We start from the raw sequence: 23301 nt of genomic DNA on the forward strand, positions 1-23301 counted from the left end.
GGTATTTGAGTCACAGCTGGGAGGCCTTCACAGCAACGCATCATCTGCTCAAAAAAGGGAGGGGAGAGGTGATGATTAAACTTTTACCCAGCTATCACTACCGCCCTGAAAGTCTTTCTTTAACACTGAGATTCACGTGCATTTTCCCAGCCTTTAATTGATCCCTGTAATGGAACTGCAGTGAAGCCCTCGGACTGTAACAGCAGCACGTCAAGGCATTGCCAAGGGAAACACCAGAAAGGACTGTGCATTATCACCTCGCCCTCCAGGCATGACCATTGCCACCACAACACACATCCCTACCGGTATTTGCTTCCAAAAAGTCTAGAGAAAGTAAATGTACTCAAACTACTTAGTGTTACATCCAGTTTAAAAAATTCCTTTTCTATACAGAACAGTAATTAGGTATTTTCAGTGTTTGAAGCCATCTTTCAAGCTGCCTTATTGACATAATGATAACATATCAATCAGTGCAGAAGAAAGCTGGATTCAGAAGTGATGGAGGGGCTGGTGAGAGCTGCATCGCTGTCTGATCACATCCTGCACTCATACTTGCACGGAGTCAGCAAAGCCAGGTGTCTCGGGTCACAAATGCCACCCTTCTCAGCAGCCTCAAAGCAGCAATAACCTTCGCAGTTCAGAAAAACGCACTGCAGTCCTCTTTTAACATCGTCTGCTCCTCTCCCTTCTCTTCATTTCAATCACTGTCTTTTTTTCAATTATTATTTACATTATAATTGTATTTAAACCGTTTTGTGGTTGTGTCAGGTGGTCCAGCCTCTAATTCCAGAACTATGTCAGGTTTATGCCCTGATTTTCAGGACTTCAGGTTGATTTTCCTTTTCTACACAAGATCTTGGCATTCAGAAACAGCAGAAGCAACTAGAAAACCATGATTATATCCAACAGATTTGATAACATCAATTTGCCACTGCTGGTCTGCAGAGTGGAGAGCAGCAACGGTGCAGGGAGATGAAATCCTTGGCGGGGGGACGCCAGGACAGACTGACACGGGGACTCACGTCCAAGGCAGCCCCGCTCACACACAGACCAAAGAGCATCCAGAGGCAGGGCCCGATCCCGCTGCTTTCAGAGATGTGATGGAGTGTTCGAAAAATCCCTGCAGCCCTCTCCTGCTCGGCTTTAAATTCAACCGGGCTCACAAGCGGTGAGGTCTGAGCAGCGTCCTTCCACCTGCTGCGGTGCCAGCCGCTCTTCCCAGCCACTAAAAAACGGCCCTTGGCACCGACAGCTATGAGAGCACTCCACGCAGCGTCCCATGCCAGCTCTCCCGCCGAGCAGCTCCGAAACAATGCTTGCTAGATTCATGGCTTCAGAGGAAAATCACAGTAGTAAGAGGCAGCACTTGACTCTGTCACTTATCGGTAGACCCCAGGGATAATTTTTACACACAACTGTTTTAACACGTGCTTTTGGAAAAAGAAGTGCATCAGCCGCTTGAACCAACAAGTGACTCTCACACGATAAACCAGACAGGAGTTATGAAAGACGGATTGCAAGTATTCTTGATATTAAAGATGCTCAAAAAATAGATTCTGCCTGGGAGTTCAAAAATAAAGACTATTTCAGCAAATCACAAAAGAAACCCAGGCACTGATGCTATCCAAAGGCTTGATCATGGGAAGTGCCAACCGTACTGATTAAATATCTGGACCTTATTCAAAGATAACTGATAGGAGCAGAACCAAAACTCCCCTCAAGGGGAGGATATGTACGTTATGTGAAACAAAAAACTAAGTGACAAAGATGTGAAAAGTTGATTATCTGCAATTTCCCAAGCTTTTAGATCTGGATGAGCACTTGGGACTTTCCTCCTTGACTTTCAATTTTAGTAAGTCACTCACAGGACGAAAAGGAAGTCGCTAGAAGCAGCGGTTTCAATTTACTTGTCTGCCATGTCTCTGGATTTTCAGAAGCTGAACTTGAAGATACTGAGCACGTCTTCTATTTGCCCTTTGAAAATATTCAAAAAGCCTGCTACTTTTCCACTCAAATACACAAACTGCACGTTAGATACTCTCAAGCACAAATCCATTATTTTTTTATTATTATTATTATCATTATCAGAGCACAGGTGATACTACACATTATTAAACGAAGAACTTTTTTAGGAAGGAAGGATTATGAGAGTTACCCAAAGGATACTGGCTGGTATGAACTCACACGCAGGGAATTCTACTCCCGTGATCTCCACCACCACAGAAGCAGAGGACTTCGAAAGACCTTCAGCGGTCATTAGCACCTTGTGTCCTCCTGCCGTGCGGCAGCACAGGAGGGCTTCCACCACGCAGTTCTCCCCGCTCGGTCATTCAAAAAGCTTTGAAGGCTTTTACAAGGTGAAGCCATTTACAGTATGGTTAAAAACATTACAAAGACTCAAGATTTAAAGAGAAACAGATGAGCTGCTCAAGGAGAGCGTTGGAGAATCGTGTGCACGGTACAGCAGCAAGTTTCTGAGCCAAAACGCTTCTGTGACATTGTGAGAGTAATCACATTTTTTAACAAGGAAATATTGAGGCTGGGAGCGTGTTGGTAGGTCACAGCACATGGCCTGCCAGAGTGAGCATATAACAGAGTTTTTGTATCCCGTCTCTGAACTTGCACTACTACAAACATTGCCAAATATTATAATTTTCATGCACATTATCTCAATTTCTTCGCAATAACATGTCTTGAAAATTGTCATCAGCCAGCCCACGCTCTCAGACAACCCACGTCTGGGGACACAAATGACCGCTAAAATCAGAAAGCTTTCAGCCTTCACTCGAGAGCCGCCTGTGGAATACTAATTAACTTCATAAACCCCAACCTTATTCCAGGGAACAAGTTTTTCTCGTCAAACATCCCTGCATGGTACTTTTACTAATACATCCAAATAACTACCGAGTAGAAGCTTTAAGCCATTTGCTTATTATGTATACAAATCAATTTTTTTTTTTTAAAAGTATTTAAACTGAGACTGCTGATATACCTGCTGTGATGTAGCAAGGATGGATCCTTCAGTTCAGCAACAGAACACCCTTTTGCTCTACTCTAATGAAATCTGATGAAGAAATCATCCCTGCATAAGCTCTAGTAGATTTCTGATGAAAGTTTTCAGAAATCTTTGGAAAATGCTAACAAAAATGGGGCAAAACGACTGCAACACTGACCGAGATGGCAGGCGTGTGGAAAGAGCATCACATCACGCCATCGTCCCCGATCTCTTGGTACTCAGGATCTCCACTTCCTACTGCGCGGGAGCGGCTGCGCAGCAATTCTTTCACCAAACCCCGCTCAGCCGTCCCCACGACTGAGCACCGCGTCACGCTCCCAAGCAGGTAACAGGGACAGCAGTTAGCAGAAGGGTTACCCCATTGCAGTAAAGGTGTCTCGTCTCATTCCACCAGAACACCGCGTCCCGCACCGTCAGCGTGCTGCTCTGCGGGGCCATGGCCAACGGGAAAAGGTTTCCAGCGCTGCGGGAAATCTTACAAAAGAACGTGTATGGACACACACGCAAAGCCACAGCTGGCCAGGTCACAAGAGAGGCTGAGGGAGCTGGGCTTGTTCAGCCTGAAGAAGGCTGCGAGGGGACAAGGGGCAATGGCAACAAACTGAGGCACAGGAAGTTCCGTCTGAACATGAGGAAGAACTTCTTCCCTCTGAGGGTGACGGAGCACTGGAACAGGCTGCCCAGGGAGGTTGTGGAGTCTCCTTCTCTGGAGATATTCCAGCCCCGCCTGGACAAGGTCCTGTGCAGCCTGCTCTGGGTGACCCTGCTTCAGCAGGAGGGTTGGACTAGATGACCCACAGAGGTCCCTTCCAACCCCTACTATTCTGTGATTCTGTAGGACCTTAGAAATGCCTCTAAATATCTGCAGGGTGGGGGTCAGGAGGACGGGGCCAGACTCTTTCCAGTGGTGCCCAGCGACAGGACAAGGGGCAACGGGCACAAACTGAAGCAGAGGAAGCTCCAGCTGAACCCGAGGAAGAACTTCTTCCCTCTGAGGGTGACGGAGCCCTGGCCCAGGCTGCCCAGGGAGGCTGTGGAGTCTCCTTCTCTGGAGATATTCCAGCCCCGCCTGGACGCAGTGCTGTGCAGCCTGCTCTGGGTGACCCTGCTTGGGCAGGTGGTTGGGCTGGGTGACCCACAGAGGTCCCTTCCGACCCCTGCCATGCTGGGATTCTGTGATTCTGTGATTCTGTGGGAAAGGAGTGTTAATTATCAGCAAGCTTACTGTGGTGGCTAGGTCGAAAATTTGCAAAGCACTTTCTAGAAGTAACCCAGTTGTGCTGCCCATCCTTGCAGGGCCACATCACTAAAAAGCAGTATTTGCTTCAACAACGCGTAAAGGCGCCCAAGATTGCCAAGGGACTCTTGACTAAAAACAAAGGCCCGTGAAGTCCACCGTGCACGTTAGCTCCGTACCCTCTTCCCCCAAGCAGTGCTGAGAAAGCCAATTTCCTCTCTTTAAAAGACCCACCCTTCCCTACGTGCCTTCAAAGCTCTTCCATTACGAACTCACAGCACACTTGACAGCAAGAAGTTCCTAGGATTGTTTGCGAGAGCAGACTTCATGCGTTCTCCTCCCCCAGCCTTCCTCCCAGTGTGGCCCTAAAGCAGCTGGCTCCTGCCTACTCCCACCCCACGCTCTCCTCCATGGCAACACTTCTGTGTACCAACAGGGAAACACAGAGAAAATGAATAAGAGTTTATTTCTGTGTCCTCAGATCCAGCACCAGCGTGATGCTAGTAATCAAGAGTCATTGCAAAGCAAGATGTCCACTTCAGCAATTCAGTCAGTTGCATAAATTTTCATCGAGAGATTGGAGTAGCTCCACACGAAAATAAAAAGCCCAACCTGACAGCTGGTTGTGCCACAGACTCGCAAGCGCAGAAAACCCACACAGGATGCTGCCTGACGAAGCTCAATCTCAGACCATTAACAAAGTCGTCCTGTAGGTCACTGCCTCTCACGGAAGGGTTAGTCCATCAAACACCTTACTTTTCTTAATCATTACAAATACCTGGACGCCATCACCTATTCCTCCTACCACCCTCCAGCTTCTGTCCACCCAACAAGGACGAAAAGATACACTGCAGCCCTACCTCACTGAAGGACTGATTCGCACAGTTCCCTCCTGTACAATCTACTGGCTCCGTTTTACGTATATTTGTATGTTTTACTCAAAAAATCCCTTTGATGTGTTCAGAAACATCTCTCGCCAGGCCACCCAACTGATTCCGCAAAAGCTGCGTCCAGAACCGACTCTGCCCACGCCACCCATACCACTCCCAAGCAACGAGCTCGAGGACATAAAGCACAGAACAAGGCAGGTCCTGCCCTCACGAACACGCAGTGCTGGACAGAGGAACGCAGCAGAACGCATCTCAGGTCACAACCACGAAGACAAGATGTCCACGGACTACGCTGAAGGCCCCGCCTGACCAGCACACAGATCTGAAGAGGCTGAAGCACCGCAGGAGGAAAGGTTCATTTCTTCAAGTCAATCAATTCAATCCAAAAAAACATCCAAGGAACTGATTTTCAGTCCTCCAGTGGAGATCAGGATAACCCAGCATTAAACTGCAACAAACATTACACAGCACTGCTCTGGAGCAGTCGCTTTCAAATGTGGGAAAAAAGTGCAGACAAACTTACCTTTGCCTTTGAAAAACAGTAAATATTTATAAACAAATGTTCTCCTCTCTACTCGCCAATATCAGGGTACTCTGCCTTTACACGTCCATAAAAATCTAATTATTGAAAACATGTTTAAAATTAGCAGAGTGCAACAGATAGTTCCAATGAAGTACCCACCAATAAAAACCATCTTTGGAGGTGGGAGAAAATCTTCGGGCTTCCAACATGAGCCACACGCTAACGGAACAGATATTCAAATTAGCTGAGTCACTGTGGTTTTCTGAAAGGAGCCTTTAACCACGACATGAAGGAATGAACATGAAGTGACAGGGACTTCCAAATCTCTGAAGGGTAGCAGTTTTTCTTTTAAAGTTACTGAGTTTTTCAGTCTAAGGCTGCAACTCATTTTCCTTTTTTTTTTTTTTTTTTTTTTTAAACTTTTGAGTACTTTGATGTCTCGTTCCCAACACAATGTTTAACTTTAATCCTGTATTAGCCATAATTTAAACCCTGCACGAACATCACCCTGCTCTTCAGAGCACTTAACCGCTTGGGACCCCAGACCGCGCTGTCTCACAGGGACCCTGTCTGCGGAGCGAGCACAACGCTCTGCGCCCATCGGCTTGTGTGGCTCAGCTGAGGTTTTACTAAAACCTCAAGGGCTTTGATTTTCCCCCCCTTCCAAGCTCCACAACCAGCACGCCCTCCCTACCACCTCCAGCTGTGGTCTGGCAGCTATGGCAGCAGCAGGGCCACCAAGGCAATGACCAGGCTCACTCCACTCATCGAAGCGGAGAGCAGACAAACCAACCCAGTCATGTCTGCACAGAAAGAGTGCAATCAAGCAAGGAGAAAATGTAAGCGCTGGGAGTACCTAAAGAGAAAGCAAGGTACAGCAAGCCAGAGTTAATTCCACACGGGCAGCAGACAGCTCCACTCGGCCCCTTCCCAGCCACCACCAGCCAGCTGCCTTGCAGGCTGGGACAAACCTCAGCAAAGGATCACCAAGATCCTCAACGCAGCACAGACGTGTGCGAGCTACCAGTCGTGAATGCTTCAACACAGAAAGCAAGAAGTTTCTGCAAACAGAAATCCCCTCCCCCTGGAAAGTGTCTGAAAAAAACCCACTTTTTCTGAAAAAAATTTTTCCAAGAACTTTTACAGTTTTGTCCACAGTTTTGGTTCACAGTTTTTTTTTTATCTTTTGAATTTCAGAAAATAAAAAACTTCAATGTTTTCATATTCTTTTCAATAAAGGATTCTTGGAGAAGCTGAAAAATAAAACATTTTATCCAGTTTTATTCTGAACGTTCATTTAGTCTCACCAACGTCAAGAAGAAGAATCCCACACGAACTTCCCTGCTAGGGGCTTCGCCCTCTACCTTGCATGACCCCCTCTCCCCCACCCCTTCCGCCTCCCCTCGAACGGCTGCTGGCCCGGGATGCGAGGTGGGACAAACGCGCTGGGTGCCCGCAGCCCGGCCCTCGCCCCAGCTCCCCACCCCACAGGGCAGCTTCCTCGTGGTCCTTCGTGAATTCGGCTGCCGCAGCGGGCTGGGTCTGCAGCCGCTCCTCCGGCCAAGCTCACACCGACCCACATGAGTTTAGCCTCAACGCAGCTGCAGGGTTTCCCCTCAATCAAACAGTTCATCGAAGCAAAGCACTAATTAACTCACATTTGTTCTCTTCATGGCTTTCTCTGCTACCCATATGCCTTCAAGGTCTTCAACATTACTACTTAGCATTGAGGGTTGTGAAGACTCGGAAAGCTATAGTGACAACGGCTGACCTTTCAAGCTAACTTCAGCTAAATATTAAAAATAAACAAACATGAAAACACCCTCTCAATTTCTGCATCAGATAAAAATTAGAAATTAAAAGTCCACCATAATATTAAGGTTAAAAGCAGCCGATTTGAACTATTAGTGGATATTCAGCACACAAGCTACTACATTTAAACTTAAAATCCCCTATATATAGCGTACACTCTTCTCTTGCAATTGTTTTTATTTTTATATATATATATACACACACCTCTACACACAAGACAACCTGCAAGGAAAGTGTAAGGCAAATCAACTGTTAAATTCCGAAGAGTTCTCTGCAGACAATCTCTGATCCCAACGCAGAATTACCACCTGCCAAGACTCCCAAGTCTCCACAAAAGACAAAAACTTTAAGCACATGACTGATAGCATATGGGAAAAAAATATATTTGGAATTCAATCTTGTAGATCATATTTGAAGGATCTTCTCCTCATTGTCATTCTCCATGACCAAGGCCATCTGCCTGACAAGGAGTGGGAAGATATAAATTCTTCATTTATTTTAAAACTTGTCAATGATAACCAAGAATTATCCATAAAATCTATATTGCCTTCAGACTTTACCTTCCGAGCCCCAAGACACTAGGTTGTAGGGTGCTGTCATTCCTATTGGAGTGCGTCCTTTGCAGCGGGGAAAGATTATTCTCCTCTGGATTGCCCATTCCGAGCACACGCAGGGCATGCAGCCACCAGTCTGTTTCCACAGCTAAACGCCGTTACAGCAACCACATCATGTATCATTTTTGTTTCCCAGAAAAACTCGATAATTGAGTTGCTCTCATCTTCCTAGTGTCACTTGGTTGTCTTCACACAGGTACAGATAAATATTCACATTTTACTCAAAACGTAAAATGCACTTTTGAAGGACAGAACCAAATAAGTCAGCACAACCCCCCCCCAGAGCTGTAGGTACGTATGCCTGCCTACACCCCAAAAAGCACCTTCGCTTCATACTGATGTTAAGACACGAGGGAGGAGTCAAAGGCACCTGGATGCTTCTGATGGGAACATCTAGTTAAATGAACAGAAAGCTGCTGTAGCTGAGAAAGTCGTCTCCGTCTGCGCTGGGCCGTTCGTGACCCAGCGACACCCCAAACCCACGCTTGGCTCCTCAGCCTCTCTCTGCAGCCTGTGGTGCAGACTCCTCCAAACTTCCAGGCTGGACCCGCGGAGCGCTTGCCAGCTCAGTACTGTAACTCCTGCTTTTTGAAGGTATTTTGAAAAATGCTCAGCTAAAAACGCAGCTCAGTGCTCCCTCCGGCCGCACTCCGTATCCCGGCGTCACCAGGCTCTGACAACCTCACCGCAGAGGTCTGCAGCGAAGGGAGCAAACTTCTCCCACATAGGTGCCGGTTACATTCTAATCATACCGAGATTTATTCTTGTTGCTTCAAAAACAAAACGCAGCCTTACGGCATCGGGAGCGGTCGTGGACTGGAATCCCTAACCCAAACCAGCCCTTCCCAGCCGGGTCCCCGAGGGTGCCGGGCCACCAGCACCCCGCACCCCTGCCCCGAGGGCCGTCTCAGGCCAGCTGGTGCTGGCTGGGGATCAGGGGCGGCTCTGACGGGGCTGGGGGGAGAAGGATTTTTTGTAGATATAGCTAAGATTTTTTCCTTTTCAGGATGGCTGCTCCCTCATCCAGCTCCCTCACTTCCTCATGCCGACAAATTCTGTGTTTATTTTTTCCTTGCATAATTTTTAAGCTTGACGAATAAAAGGGCTGACATTCACTAAATACAAGGTCTAAGTGCTACCAGATTGCTTTTGTACAGCAAAGCTTGCTGTGGCCTTAATAAAATCTGACTTGGAGATAATTTTCTGTAGTTAAAGCAGGAGAGGATCCTGCCGCAGCGTTTTCTAGCAGTGTCACGGTTTCTCTGCTGTCAGTAGAGCTTGGAGGTGATTTCTTATGCTGAAAATCTGACTGAGAGCTACAGAAAGACTCTTCAACGAAAATACAAGGAGTTATGTTTTCATTGAACTTTTGTACATTATATAATCAAAACAGATGATAATTGCCAACACTGAAAACTCAGCACTGATTATTTTCACAAATTAGGTATGAAGGAAGTGTTAGTCCTAACACATAAGTAACTCTCTTACTTGACTGAATAATAAGTCGTACACTAGAATAAAATTCTGAAGGCACACTGCATTTAGTGTCAGTCAACCTGTAATGGCTATTCTGGGGTTTGAAACGTTCACCTGAGACGTGTCAGCCGGCACAGCAGTCAGTCGGAGCTCCCGAGCTCGATTCCTCAGCCCCTCTGCCAGGCTGCCCCCAGCCCAGCACAAACCACTCCCTTCCCAGTTACCAGCTGGCACAAAGCCCCCACCTGAGCTTCCACAAATCTACTCCCAGCGCCGCGGGCATGTTGTCCTCTGCTGTGACCACAAAGTCAGAAGTTTCAAAGGCAAGTGAAATGCATGAGAAACAGCCTCCCACACACACGCTGTTTTTCCAAAAACAGGCAAATGGAGAAAATCAGCATAGATCTGTTTACAAACCATACTTCCCTGCTCGCTGCGGGGGGGTTGGACTAGGTGACCTCTAGGGGTCCCTTCCGACCCAAAATTTTCTATGATTCTACGATTTTTCCAGGTGACAAACACCAGGTTTCTTCATACTGGTTGCATTTGGTAGGGGCCACTAAAGGCTAATCTGGGGTTTCTGTAACTCCCTCCCCCAGTCAGTCACTCATCAAACAAGGAAACAGACTGGTATTTTCCAGTTTATTCCTAAAGAACCAGGAGGTGCTTTTCAAGACTGGCCTCAAAGCAGCAAACTCCTTCCTGGACAGCAAAAATGTAATGCAGTTCTCAGATTCAAGAACCTTCACCAACAATTCTCTCCTTTCCCAGTATTTGGATCACAAACTTTAAAGTTATGCAGGAAAGACTGGAGATTTTTATACTGGCAGGTCCCAAATCTCAAGGAGCTTGAAAGATCTGCCCTGGCACCTTGATCTCCACCCAGCAATTTGAAGCCCTCAGCTGGAGGTGCTATTAATGTGTCAGTAACTGAAGAGCAGAAATCACACTCAGGCGTTGACACATTAAGTACTATACTTCATTTTGAAAGATGAATCCAAATTCTGCAACGAGAAGGAGAAGGTATTCAATCTCCAGGAGCAACGTGGGAACAGAGGCAGATGTGAGTGTCACAGCCTCCTCACCGCAGGCAACTGGCACGGTCTGGCTTTCGTAACAGCACATCTCTAGGACTGGCTACGCTGGCAGCCTCTTCGCTTTTCCTCTGACTGCTCTCAGACAAGCAGAAGTACCGACGGCGTTACTTCCCCGAGCTCGCAGCTGAGGACATACCACTGCTTTAGTCAGGACTCGTGCTCAGAGAAGAACAGGCTACCCAGAAAATGAGAAGTGAAATTATTTAACTTCTGGGTTGAGGCTGGGTTCATCTTTGACTAACGACTTCCATGTGCCACTTAGTACCTGTAAGACCTCCTCCGTATGGGTACACAGCACTTTTATCTTCTTAAGTAAATAAACTACATAGAAAATATTTCTGAACTGTAAGTCCTTTCTAAATATAAAGCCTTATTTTTTAGGGAAAGTAAAGTAATTGAAGCTTTTAGTATAACTTACTGCCATTGCAAGCAGCACAGAACTTCACTCTGTCCTAAAAGCAACAGAGAGGTGAGATTCTACAGAACAGACTTCACTGAAGAGTTCGACACAGACGAGATCCTCAGGGGTGTCACAGCACATTTATCGGCTCCCTCGGAAAAGTGAAATGTCTGATGATCACACCAAGCCAAGGGGTAAGAGGAAATGAAATCTGGTCACATAAAAACGTAAAGTGGAAAAAACTCGAGAATATCTTTCATACCTTTGCCAAAGTACAAGCTAGGTATGGTTTCCTGAAGTTTACAGGGGAAGCAAGCTGGCTTTACGAGGCAGAAAAATGCAAAGCCTGAAGCATAAACATGCTAATCCGATGCCGAATTGGAAGCTCCAAGAACACAGATCGCACCTTCCCGGGACTGTGTGCCTCATCAGGAATCACAAGCCACACGTCGCAGAGGCAAAGCCAGGAGAGCCAAGAGGATCTGCTTGACAGCTCAGCTATGCAAGCGTCAGCGCATTCAAGGTGAAAAATGTTTTCCTGAAGCAAAACCCACTGCGTTTGTCACCGAACGTTCGTGCTTCTGCACACCCAGGACAGCCCAAAGCAAAGCCTCAGGAAATTCATTAAGTGAATGACAATTGCTTTTGACCAATTATAGGCACTCTCAACCTTAACTGCAAAGCACCGTCAGAAGAGGAGACGATTCACTAGCAACTCACTCTAATAGAAATAACAAAAGCTATTGCCAGACTGGTAAGCATGGCTCAGATGCTTTAGATGCTCCTTGCCTAAATCTTCTTCCCGTGTATTTGGTACCTCTCCAGCAGCAAGTGAGCACTGCCCGTCACTGCGCGACACCGCAGGCAGCTCGGGATGGAGAGCCAGACGACGAAGGCTCTCGTCTCGGTGCTGCCAACGAGATGCCAGTAAAGCTGTCTTTCACTAGCACGATCCGCTGTGTCAGCCTTGCAGAGAAGGCAGCTCAGCTTCTTAGTTGCAAACTACCACAGCCCTACAGGGAGAAAAACTCAGCGTGTTGGTGATGGCAGAACGCTGTGAGGGCAATACGGTTCAGCTGAAACACCGAGCAGGTGAATGAGAACTCAAATTTCAAACACAAGTGACAACTTACCTGGGCTCCTGCCCCAAATCTGCATATGACATATTTTTCTAATATTAATACCCAGATAACCTACTTGCACAGAAGAAAACCTGGTAATTCATCGCAGTTCCCATATTGCCAAGAAACAATATTTGACTCTAGGTTACCACAGTTTGGTAAAATCTCACCCAAGGCCAGGTCAGTGCGCCTCAGGCATAATAAATGCACTCTCCAGTCAGGTGTTCTGGACCGATCACAGTATTTTTATTTCACGCCACACCTCACGAGCCAGCCCCTCTCGGAATCTCTCCCTTCAGTTTCTCAACACTTTTAGACAACCGGTGAAAAGCTGAAGATGTCTACTGGCTAATACCTGGGAGACTGCTTCCCTCACACACCGCTTTTTCTCCACAAACTTCATGACTTTACCCATCTGCTTCAGTATTTGTATCCTTTTAGATGAGTAATACTGCTTCATCGGCACAGCATTCAGGCTGTACTCCCCAAAATCGCAACACTAGCTCTGAGGTTTATCTGCAGGTCCCCTGGGAGCACGTAGTACTGATGGGACTCACCAGCATCTCAATGGTCCCTGCTTACAGAACAGACTCCAAGAGCTTTTAAAAGAAGCAGAGCAAAGTAGATTGAGTCCACAGAACACAACAGCTGAGCTACCCTAAATATTAAGCAAGCCACAAATTTTAATAACTTTGCTATATTAAAAGATACGCACCAATGTCACCCCACCCCCACAATTCATCAAGACATTTCGCTCCCTTGGGCTCTTGTGACTAAGTATAATATTTCATTAAATATCCTGTTCATACTGGCTTATGTACTAGGGAACACACTAATTTTAGAAAACTGATTAGCTAGTTCTTTCTAACCGAATGTTATTGTAGCTAAGGTCAGATTTTGCACTGAAACTATGGCAACAAAGCCACAGTATTCTTTTGTCTACAAGGTTGAGGCTAGGTTTATTAACAGTACTGTTCCACTTAATAGCTAAGCACCGCTTTTTGGCAACCCCTCCCTCGATCCTACCTGAAATACCCTGAACCTTCCACAGGGGAAAAAGCTTAGCTTGCGGGTGCAAGAGCTGCTCAGGAAGAACAAACATTTAAACCAGTGCTTTGCTTATTCCTTCATCTTCAGGACATGGTCCCCACACCAGTGCACCCCCGCCGTCCCACACAGCGTGTCTCACCAGCACAGAATCCCTACCCACGTTTTTCAGATGGGCAAACGGAGCGCACAGATCATAAAACTTCACACCGGGAGTTCAGTGCTGTCCCCTCTCATTCTTTTGCAGTAGCTCAGCCGCCAGATTGTGTTCGTCATACAGCGTTCCAGTTATGCATATTAATGGCCACTTCCTACTTCAGCGGGGCTCTGCTCTGCCTCAGTCTAGATGCAACACATCCAGGATGAAAGCACTTTAAAACCAGAAGCTGGCAGAGAGCTCTTTGACCACAGGACTCTCGGCACAGACCAGCACGCAGACGCAGCCGAGCCAATCTTCCCAGCCTGTCCCTCGTATCCCAAACAGCCCTGTCTCCTCCTCCTCCTCCTCCTCTTCAGCCTCGACAACTTTTCAACGCGGAGTTAAACGGGCACTCTTGTACTCTGTGCCATACAGACCTTTCCCAGTGTGGTGTTGGTACCCCATCACTAGGACACAACAAAACCATGCTAAACCACCTCCATTAAACCAGTAATTATCTAGCCAATCCTTTACCCACTGTTTCAGCAAAGCACACCAGGGAGTTGGGATGTCTTTAGGATGTCCGGAGGGTGACGGAGCACTGGCCCAGGCTGCCCAGGGAGGTTGTGGAGTCTCCTGCTCTGGAGATATTCAAGACCCGCCTGGACAAGGTCCTGTGCAGCCTGCTGTAGGTGACCCTGCTTCGGCAGGGGGGTTGGACTAGATGACCCACAGAGGTCCCTTCCAACCCCGACCATTCTGTGATTCTGTGTGATTCAGCACGCATGGCTGCCAGCTTGTCTCGCTTAACAGGCCAGTGAGGAACCACACTGCAGTAGACATGGCAAATGAAATCAGCCTTCAGATTCACTCTCCATGACAATATTTCTCCTCCCATGTAAAGACAAAGCTTCACTTTGGCTCCTGCATCCAGTCACTACTGGATTTCAAAGCAATGCAAGCCACTTATGCACACTTAAACACATTACAGGACACAGCAGCTACACAAGTTAGGGTCTAACACTACTTCTCCAGCTGCACTCATAATGGTAAAGCTCTGATTCCTCCTCTGCTTGCTGATAATGGATCACTGATGAGACTGGTACCACCACAGAAGCTGTGGTTAAAGCCCTCTGGAGACGAGGCGGTCACGACATCGCTCTGCAGTGACCGGGGGCCAGCAGAGAAGGCCGGGTACGTCGCCTGCCATGCTGCCCACGGAGGGGAAGGAGGCTCAGGCTGTTTGTGCATCACTCCTCGTTAGGATTCCCCCTCTCACAGGGTTTGCCAAGCTTCGGCAGATACAAAGCGCATTTATCTGCAGGAAAATGCAATGCTTCTGACTTTCCCGTTCTTCGAAACACCTAAATGCCACGGTGACAACTGTCCGCAACATCTGCTTGTACGTGGGATGCAGTGGGCTAAAGAGTCACATTTCAGAGACAGGACTGCTTCACCGCATAAAGGGCACCAAATTCAAATGTGTACCAGCAGTTGGCAGTTTTCTAGTACAATTCTATAAATACTTAGGAATCATACTAAAGGATTCCTCATCAAGGCAGTGAAAATGTATTTTGGATATTATAACTATATCCTAATTCACCAAGATTTTAATTAAAGAGTCTTCCTACACAAAATGGCCAATGCTTCGATTTTAAATAAAGAAATATAGGCACAGCATCAGACTGTATTGTTATAATTTTTCTCTTCCATCGTGCCAACCCTAAAGTTTTTGATTTTGCACTAAAACATGATCTTAGTACCCTTTTTGAATAGGGCTAACAAACATAATTTTTTTCTTTTTATAGTATTCAGCTCTTGGGAAAACCAGAGAAGTAGGTGCTTACTATTGTTGCCCCACTTCCTACTGTTGGTATTCAGTGAGTGCACTTGAGCCTGCCTTGGACATCTCAAAACTGAAAAGGAGTCACTTTTCTATTGCCAGCGATTTATTTCTCTTCAAGATCACCATGCTAAGCCTTGAACTCACCACTCAAGCACTCTCAAAAGTTCTGTCTCCTACACAAAAAACAAATTCTGCTATTTTATTTGTTAATATATGTTTGTCAGAGTGAAAAAAGGGCCAAATTTAGCCATTAGTTTAAGTATTCTTTAAAGGAATCTAAGCACCTCAATACATTTACACTCAAACATTTCACCAGCATTAGAAATCCCATGTTCAAAGAGGAAAAGCAGCCTAAACTTGGCCGTGCAGCCCAGTCCATCACCCCCCTCTAATCCCTATCACCCAGGGACATGTCCTCAGACCTCTGAAAAACACCCACTTGAACTCACCACACTCACACACACTCACACACAGCACCTAAAGGCTAATGCCGCAAAAAAATCTTCTTGATGACTACAGGGGATGGTACCGAACCACCTTACTACCTAGAAAGTGCACTTCTACATGCTGCTAATATTTTACCAAAACTAACAGGCAGAGGGATCTGGGTATTCATTTTACTTTATTTTTTAATATTCTGAAGGGTTTGGGAAAACTATGTATGTGACCCTTCAACAGAAAATTCCCTTAATCGCAGTCCTAATGCCAAACTATAAACAAGCTTGCCTTGGCTAAATAAGGCTAAATAATCCCGTATGTCTGCAACATAACTCCACAGCCTTTATCAGTGTTGCATAAATTATTTGGTTTCCTTCACATTAAACAAAGCAGTAGTGTATAGGCTTCAGACCATCGATGGCAAAGCTATGAAGAACCAAACATAACTGAAAGCCTTTCTGTCACGGAGAAGCGTAGTGACTTTCCTCAGTGCAGAGCACAGGGTGAATGTAAGAGAAATCGATCAAAAGAACTGGGGTGGGTACACATAAATTTTTAATTTTTGTTAAAATGCACATATATTTATATATTAAAGCTTCTTTGCAGCATCCAGGTCATTTCTTCTGTTGAAGATGAACTTGTAGCTCAGAGACCCTCGGTGCTAGCCCCCAACCCCACCGGCCAAGCCTGAGCGAACGCCTCGGGGAGGCAGCGTTCAGGAGGAGCACACAGTATGGATTAGGATCAAAAGAACAAACAGCATTTCAACTACTCATCTTCTGCTTCACCATGAGGGTATTTTAAGTCTAAGATACGGGTTCATTCCTTGAACATCTTGCCAAAAAAAGAGTGTTGCCCAGCAACTACTAAAACAATGTTCTGGAAGGAGGGAGCTGCTGGACAAATTAACCCCGTAAGCGCCCTTTCTCCCTGCGTTTCGTGCAGCTTCTGGGTCCCTGGCAGACAGCTCTGCATCCGAATGAAGAGCCGTCGGGCACTTCCCGAGAAGGCTGTCAGACAGACTGTTCTGCTGCAGCAGCAGTGTCTTGCATTAAGCAAACACATTTGGCTTAGCGCAGTGCTACATTCCAATACAAAACAAACACAAACAAAACCTCTGCAAAAAGCGCACCCAAACTAACTAACAAAGCACAGAAACAGCAGCTAAGGAACAAAATCATCAGCCCTGGGCTCTGCTTCAGCGTCGCCGCTACTGCTGGGTCTGACTTCGATTTGCAGAACAGCTACCCGTCTCCGTGCATTGAAGGAGGAATGATTTCTAATGAAACACTCGTGCTTTGAGCCTAGCTAGAGGGTCAGCTGTAGTTCATATTTTCCACATAAACCCATGCATATTAAAAGGATGTTCATTTATAGTCACTATTCAGACACACAGTCATACTTAAAAATGCAATTAGAGCAGTGATTCCAGCTTTATAAAACATGCAAAATGTCTTTTTTTTGTTCAAAGCAGCGCAGATAACCAAGGAACTGTCACATTCTTTCTTTTCTTGGAGACTTGTACAACTAGGATATTTTCCAGGAACATCATCTGTACACAGTATATTCAGACCAGTTAAGTAAAATACTCTTTCACTAGAATTGTCATTTTAACATCTTTAAAAAGAAACATCCCAACGAATGTACTCTAAAGTTTTAATGCTTTGCAAGGCAGTTTGAGGACTTTTGAATTAGTTGGAGTTGAAAATATGACGGGCCAGAGAAACACTGCACTTCAAACATCGTGGTTTGGCTGTGTTGTTTTTTCTTTTTTTGTAAGTGGATGCAGAAAGCCAGAATAAAAAAACAATCCACTGAAATCTCACAGACTATATTTACCATCCAACCTCAAACCACTAACTTCAGACACCATCTACTTCTGACTGGGATGGGAAAAAGGAAGGGGGAAAGAAAAAAAAAATCAGCCTTCACACCTTCAAGTGATCAAATTAGTATTTTAAGGACCTAGAAGCACGACAGCATTTAATATGTGGAACAACTACTGGTAAACACTCATAGTAACTTGCGGGTGCTGGACTAACACCTTCTTTTAGCTTTCTTTCCAACTCCAACACTTCAGGTTTTTCCATCCAATACACCCTCTGCATTTTTTTCCTCATGTCCCATTGATATTTGTACACCACACTCCGCATCTTACCTGAACGCTATCCCGTCTTACTCCCAGCTTCCTCTTGCGTTCCATCCCTCCCAGGGCTCCACCACCACCAGATTAACATGTCAGCCTACTTTTTCCCACAACTTTTGTCACCAAAGCAAGCCCTCGCGTCCTCAGGATACCCCTGCCGGTTTTCCTCCCCGCCGAGCGGGAGGCTGTACCGCTCCCACCCTCGACTCCAGCCGCGCAGCTGCCAACCACGCTGCTCAACCCAGCTCATCCCAACACACCTCGAGCTCCCCGCACTGAATTTTCCTGAGGACAACTTGAAGCCAACGTTTTTACAAGGAGTGACTTACTAGCACACAGAACCCACCTCCGTTTCAGCTACGAAGTGTTTGCTTTTCGAGCCACGCTTTCAGGCAGGGACTTGTTTTCACATGGCAAGCGGGTTACGGCGTTTCGTGACAGCACGTACTCACGGCTCAGTACTACTGTCAGCTGCCTTTCGCACGGGAGAGGCTCTCTGCGGGCAGAAGGACAGTGCATACACACCAGCACTCTGGGAACTGCAGCTCTGCTGTATTTCAAGGGTCTAAAGCAGAAAGGAAACAAAACTCACCACCCTCTAGACCAGAGCCTTGCCGCTGCCACGAGATGCAGCTGATTAACTGTAGCCTCGGCAACAAGACTTTTTAAAATCTGAAACACCCATGGCTAAGAAAAAAGCAGGATAGATCAGTTCTGCCGCTGGATATATATGCTTTAGTTTCACACTGAATTTTCTTAGAGTCATGTATGCATATCTAAGCAGTGAATCTTGCTTCCAGATATCTCTCACCACTTTGATTAAGCATGAAAATTGTATTTACAACTGTTTTACATCTGCCCACAGAAGACAGATCTGCTTAGAAAAGCTCAGAATTACATTTCTTAAAATACTACCCAGAGCGAGATCCTCGAGACCAGCCACAAAGCCACACGTTGGTGTTGCTCCCAGCAGGTGACCTCAGATGTCACTGCCCTGCGTCTGGACACCTTAAAGCACAGCTCGTTTGAAAGAGGATTCGCCCACAGATGTAAAACAGAACAAGGCATAGAGACGTTTTTCCAGTACTGTGTGAAGCTATGGTGTAAGTCACTCCCATTCCTGCTCTAACGAGATTGCCAGAAGATACTTCTCAGTCACCAGTGCCAGTGTTTGGCACCTATCTGAATTGAAACCACGCTCACGCTTCTTCTGCGGCCTCAAGCTGCAGCGATCCTGTCAGATGTGGCGACCAGTATGGACTCTATGAAACCACTCAACAAACGCAGGCACCGCATACAAAGTCAACTGGATACGAGAACGTTTCCACAGCACCCGTGACGCCGCCCGAGGCAACGACGACTACATTTCGAGCACAACAAAACTAAATACTGGGACTACTGGATTACATCCACCAGATGCCCAAGGCTGCTTTGGATCCCAGATGTAAACGTTGTTATTTGGACAAATGCACCTCAGGGAAGACCTTGTGTTGCGTTTGCAAGGGAGATATTCTTGCAAAGCGTCATAAAAATGCCAAGGAAGATTGCAGAGATGTGGCCGCCGTGCCTGCCTCCGCCAGAGCCTTCCTGTCCAACACCCCACGCAGCCTCTGCGTGCCTTCGCTTCACAACGAAGAGAGGGTCTTTTCCATTTGTGTTGAAGACAGTGCGATAAACTTCATTATTGCTTCTTCTGAACATATTTATCGTGGAAAGCATTTTATCTTAGACTATACTTGTAAAGCATGTGTATAAAGAACAGAGATGCCTGCTAAAATTTTATGACTTTTGTTGCCATTTACCATTAAGCATAAACTTCCCCATGAAAGCTTTAGTGAAGTAACTACAAAAGGTTGGAAAAGGTTCACACCATTCTTTCTCCATGTATAAATTCTAAGTAATATGAGAACGCTTACAATGTCTAACCACAATGTTTTATGTCAGGCAAATGTCTCTCTGTACTTGCAGTTCCTAAACTGTGCTAGCAAGAATTGCCTGGTTCTCATTCTCTTTTCTCAATCTCCCCTCCCCTCCTTCTACACCCAGCAGTCTCAGACAAATCTGGCTTTATTCCTTCATATGATTTCAACGTCAAGCAACGCCTGGAGTCAGGGCTCTAGTTCACGTAACACCATTGTTCTTTTTCTGGAGAGCTTAACACTGAATGGCAAAACTTCCCCAGGTTGCCTCTTCAAGTATTTGAAGCATCAGCTATTTAGTTCTCCAGTAAAAAGGGAGAAAAACCACCAAGAACTCAGAGACTTCAGCAATATTCTAAAAACAGAGTTTCATTGTATGAGACATCATTGTATCATGGCAAAAAACCCCAAAACACAAACAGCAGCAAACAAAACCAGCAGTACAGAAGGTGTATTATTTTCAAGGGCAATCACCTGCAGTTCTGGCCAAACCTGAATAGAATTATGGTAATTCTGAGCCCCTGATAAAGGCAAAGCCTAACCAAGGAAATGAGACCTATCCAACAAACAAGACAACCAGTTGCTGCTACCTCTAAGAACAGCAGTAAAAGGTAGACCAAATTTTTAGAATATTTGGCTGAGCTGTCATTTGGGTAAAAGATGCAACCAAGGAGTGAAAAAAGAATTCAAGAAGGTTTTTTCAACAAAAAACCAAAATCCCAGTTCATCCTTCTCTTCCTGTTTGAGATTTTGCTCTTAGACAAATCAGCCCCAGTCAAAGGGTGCAAAGAAGTAGGCATTAATTTTTTATCACTAAGCATAAGTTTCCTGGCAGAATGAAAGTCAAGTCAAACATAGTTAATATCGAATGAGGTCAAACAACAATAGTTGTTACAAACGTTTGCTCCTTTTCATTTTCTGCTTCTCTGAGATAGGTTTGGTACTAAATGGCATATATGCTGGTATGGAGAAAAAGAAATTAAACACAGAGACCCTGTAAGTTTGAACAGACCCAAAAGCCAACGGTAGTTGGCAATCCCAGCTCCATCCCCACACAAAGCGTTCGTTTTGACTCACGCAGACATTCACACCGACACACTTCTTCTCCCCTCATGAGTTGCCCTTCATGGAGGCAGATGACACTAAAATACCCTACAGAAAGCGCGGAGGTCAAAAATAGTTACACGACTGCACAAAACGAAGGACCTCTTCCAGCCAGAAGGGTAATAAGCTGTCTAACAACCTTACCTCTGAATTTTTTGGGTGGGTTGTTAAGATCACCTGCTTCTGGCTGTACAACACATCGATCATCCACAAGGCTGCAAAGAAATGAGAAGTGAAGTGAGATTTTATTCCCTCGCTATTGCTTACATCCTAGTCAGCAAAAACAAAGTCGTTTCTTTGCAACATTTTACCCGAGTGGCCACTTCAGCAGAAGACATTCCCCAAATGCCAACTTATGCCAAATCTTTCTAAGAAGCATGCAGCTAATTTTTACTGTTGCCCAGAGCTATGCTCCTGGATAGGTGGGACAATAAATAAGTCATTGCTCCTGTATACTGCATCATCTTTATGTCCCCTCCTTGAGGTGCAGACAGAACAGCCCATATTCTAGTTAGGTGAGAGACAGCCTCAGAACAATTATTGCCTCTTGGACAGATTTGAATAATGTTGCAAATATGTTTATACGAAGGGTAGAGAACGGGAAAATATGACAACTGTGCAAACCGGACGCTGGCCCTATGACCCCTCAAGTATTAAGAAAAGGCAGAAACAATAACTGCCGCAATAAAAATTGACTCCCAAGAGAGAGGAAGGCCTGAAGACACCCTCCTGCTCAGCAGTCGTAAACACGAGGTAAGTCAAGGGATGGAACGAACCTCCTCCTGTTCTACCAGGAAGGAGGAGAACTGGACAAGTGAACCCAAGAGATTCCAACAGGGAATGCCGGGACAGAGCTTCCCCTGTGAATGCACATCAGCAAAAACCCAAGAGGGTCAATGAAAGCCCAAAGAATCAAGAACACTGCCAAGATGCATCTGTCACCCCTGCTCTGCCCTTCACATGCCCAGGATCAACGTGGAATTGTACTTTTACCAAATGCTGTTTCCAAATCATGAAAATGCAGCTGTAACCAAATAACTTTGCAGGATCTGAGTTGATCCTAAATGACTCAGTTTGGCACCTTAAAGGCAATCTGTCAAAGAGGCTTTCTACGCAAAAGTAGAAAGTAAAACTCCAAGGTCTTAAAGGTCTGAGAGGTCCATTCTCATGCAGAATCAACTTGAAAAAGATTGAGACCTAGAATATGAGAGTTGTTCCTTGCAGAGGCTGGTTACATGCAGGGAGCATCTTGAGACAACAATTATAGAAAATAATGAAGTGCACAAAATTAAGAGATCAGAGAGATTACGTGGACTCTACAGTTCTATGCATCTAAAATTTGCAAATGCAAACATTCAGAGTAAATTGCTTTTTTCCCCATGGATTTTCTCCCTATTCAGTATTATGTATACATAGATGTGCTCCAACAAGAATAGTAGTAATATTAATACTAACATTGGAGCTGACTGAAACACGGGCTTCTAGTGAACAAAGGGCCAAAAAAATATCAAGTCAAATGGGTTACTCTAATCATTCCACACAGAGATAATCTCAGTGCAATACATCCCTCTCATCCTGAGATTAAATTGAAAGTAAAGAGGAACTTCCCAAACTACTAAGAAAATAATTTTACAGGGCACAAAACACAAAAGAGGATATATGGCACACCGGTAATCATCATGATGACAGCACTGAGTTTGGGAAACAGCAAGAGAAAAGTCTCGATTAAGCAACAGTCATGTCATAGGACTATTAAATAGGAACACTCCTCAAACGACATTAGCATGTATAGCGGTATCTGTTTCTCAACCTTCATTAATCACATGAACAAGTCATTACACATTGTTATGACATAAGACTGTCAAAACTCCACATGGTATAGAGTACAGTTACATTGAATCTTTCCTTTCCTTCTTTAATTTTCTCCAGGACAAAGACTAAATTAAATATGGGACAAAACTAATTCGATTATGAAGGCTTATTAAGATGATAATGCATTTCATGTTTCACATGGCAATTGGGATTTCTGGCTTAAATTAGGCTCAGAAGATGTGTGGCCATTGTATAATGCAGTTACCTTAAAACAGTACTAATCAAATCAAAGTGGATGCTTGTAACACGAAGGGATCTTTAGACCTGCCATGAGAACATCTCACCAAGCCTAGAAAATACACGTGCTTAAGGCCTGTAATGTCTAGCAGGACTACCCATGGTGAAAAATGTCTGCTCAGCAATGCCATCAAAAGCCACAGCCACTGCATAATGTTCATCATGCACTGTACGGGATTGAACATAACATAACAACTTTCTACTAGTTCTGGAATCATTTACTGCCAAATTTGCTTCAATACTAGGAAATAAAAAAAAATAGCCAAATGTATATTATCGCTCCATTCGTTTTGCCGGTTTTCAGCAGATAGTATTTGGCCAGTTACACAGCTGATCCAATACTGCAGAGTGTACATGTCATATTTGA

The 23301-nt window shown here is 45.3% G+C and overlaps 1 protein-coding gene across 7 annotated transcripts in view; it reads right to left on the reverse strand.

The window, feature by feature from the left end:
* ITPR1 (inositol 1,4,5-trisphosphate receptor type 1) overlaps window positions 1-23301 on the reverse strand; it is a 184183-nt gene that overhangs the window by 144116 nt on the left and 16766 nt on the right. For 6 of the 7 annotated variants that reach the window (XM_075433115.1, XM_075433114.1, XM_075433111.1 and 3 more), the window contains exon 3: window positions 20970-21040. In XM_075433115.1, coding sequence (XP_075289230.1) covers window positions 20970-21040 — 71 coding nt within the window. Of the gene's footprint in view, window positions 1-17814; window positions 17833-20969; window positions 21041-23301 lie in introns of those variants that run through there. The other variant, XM_075433113.1, reaches the window with a different exon arrangement.

The sequence above is a fragment of the Opisthocomus hoazin genome, chromosome 11 (genome assembly GCF_030867145.1).
Source record: "Opisthocomus hoazin isolate bOpiHoa1 chromosome 11, bOpiHoa1.hap1, whole genome shotgun sequence".
Lineage (NCBI taxonomy): Eukaryota > Metazoa > Chordata > Aves > Opisthocomiformes > Opisthocomidae > Opisthocomus > Opisthocomus hoazin.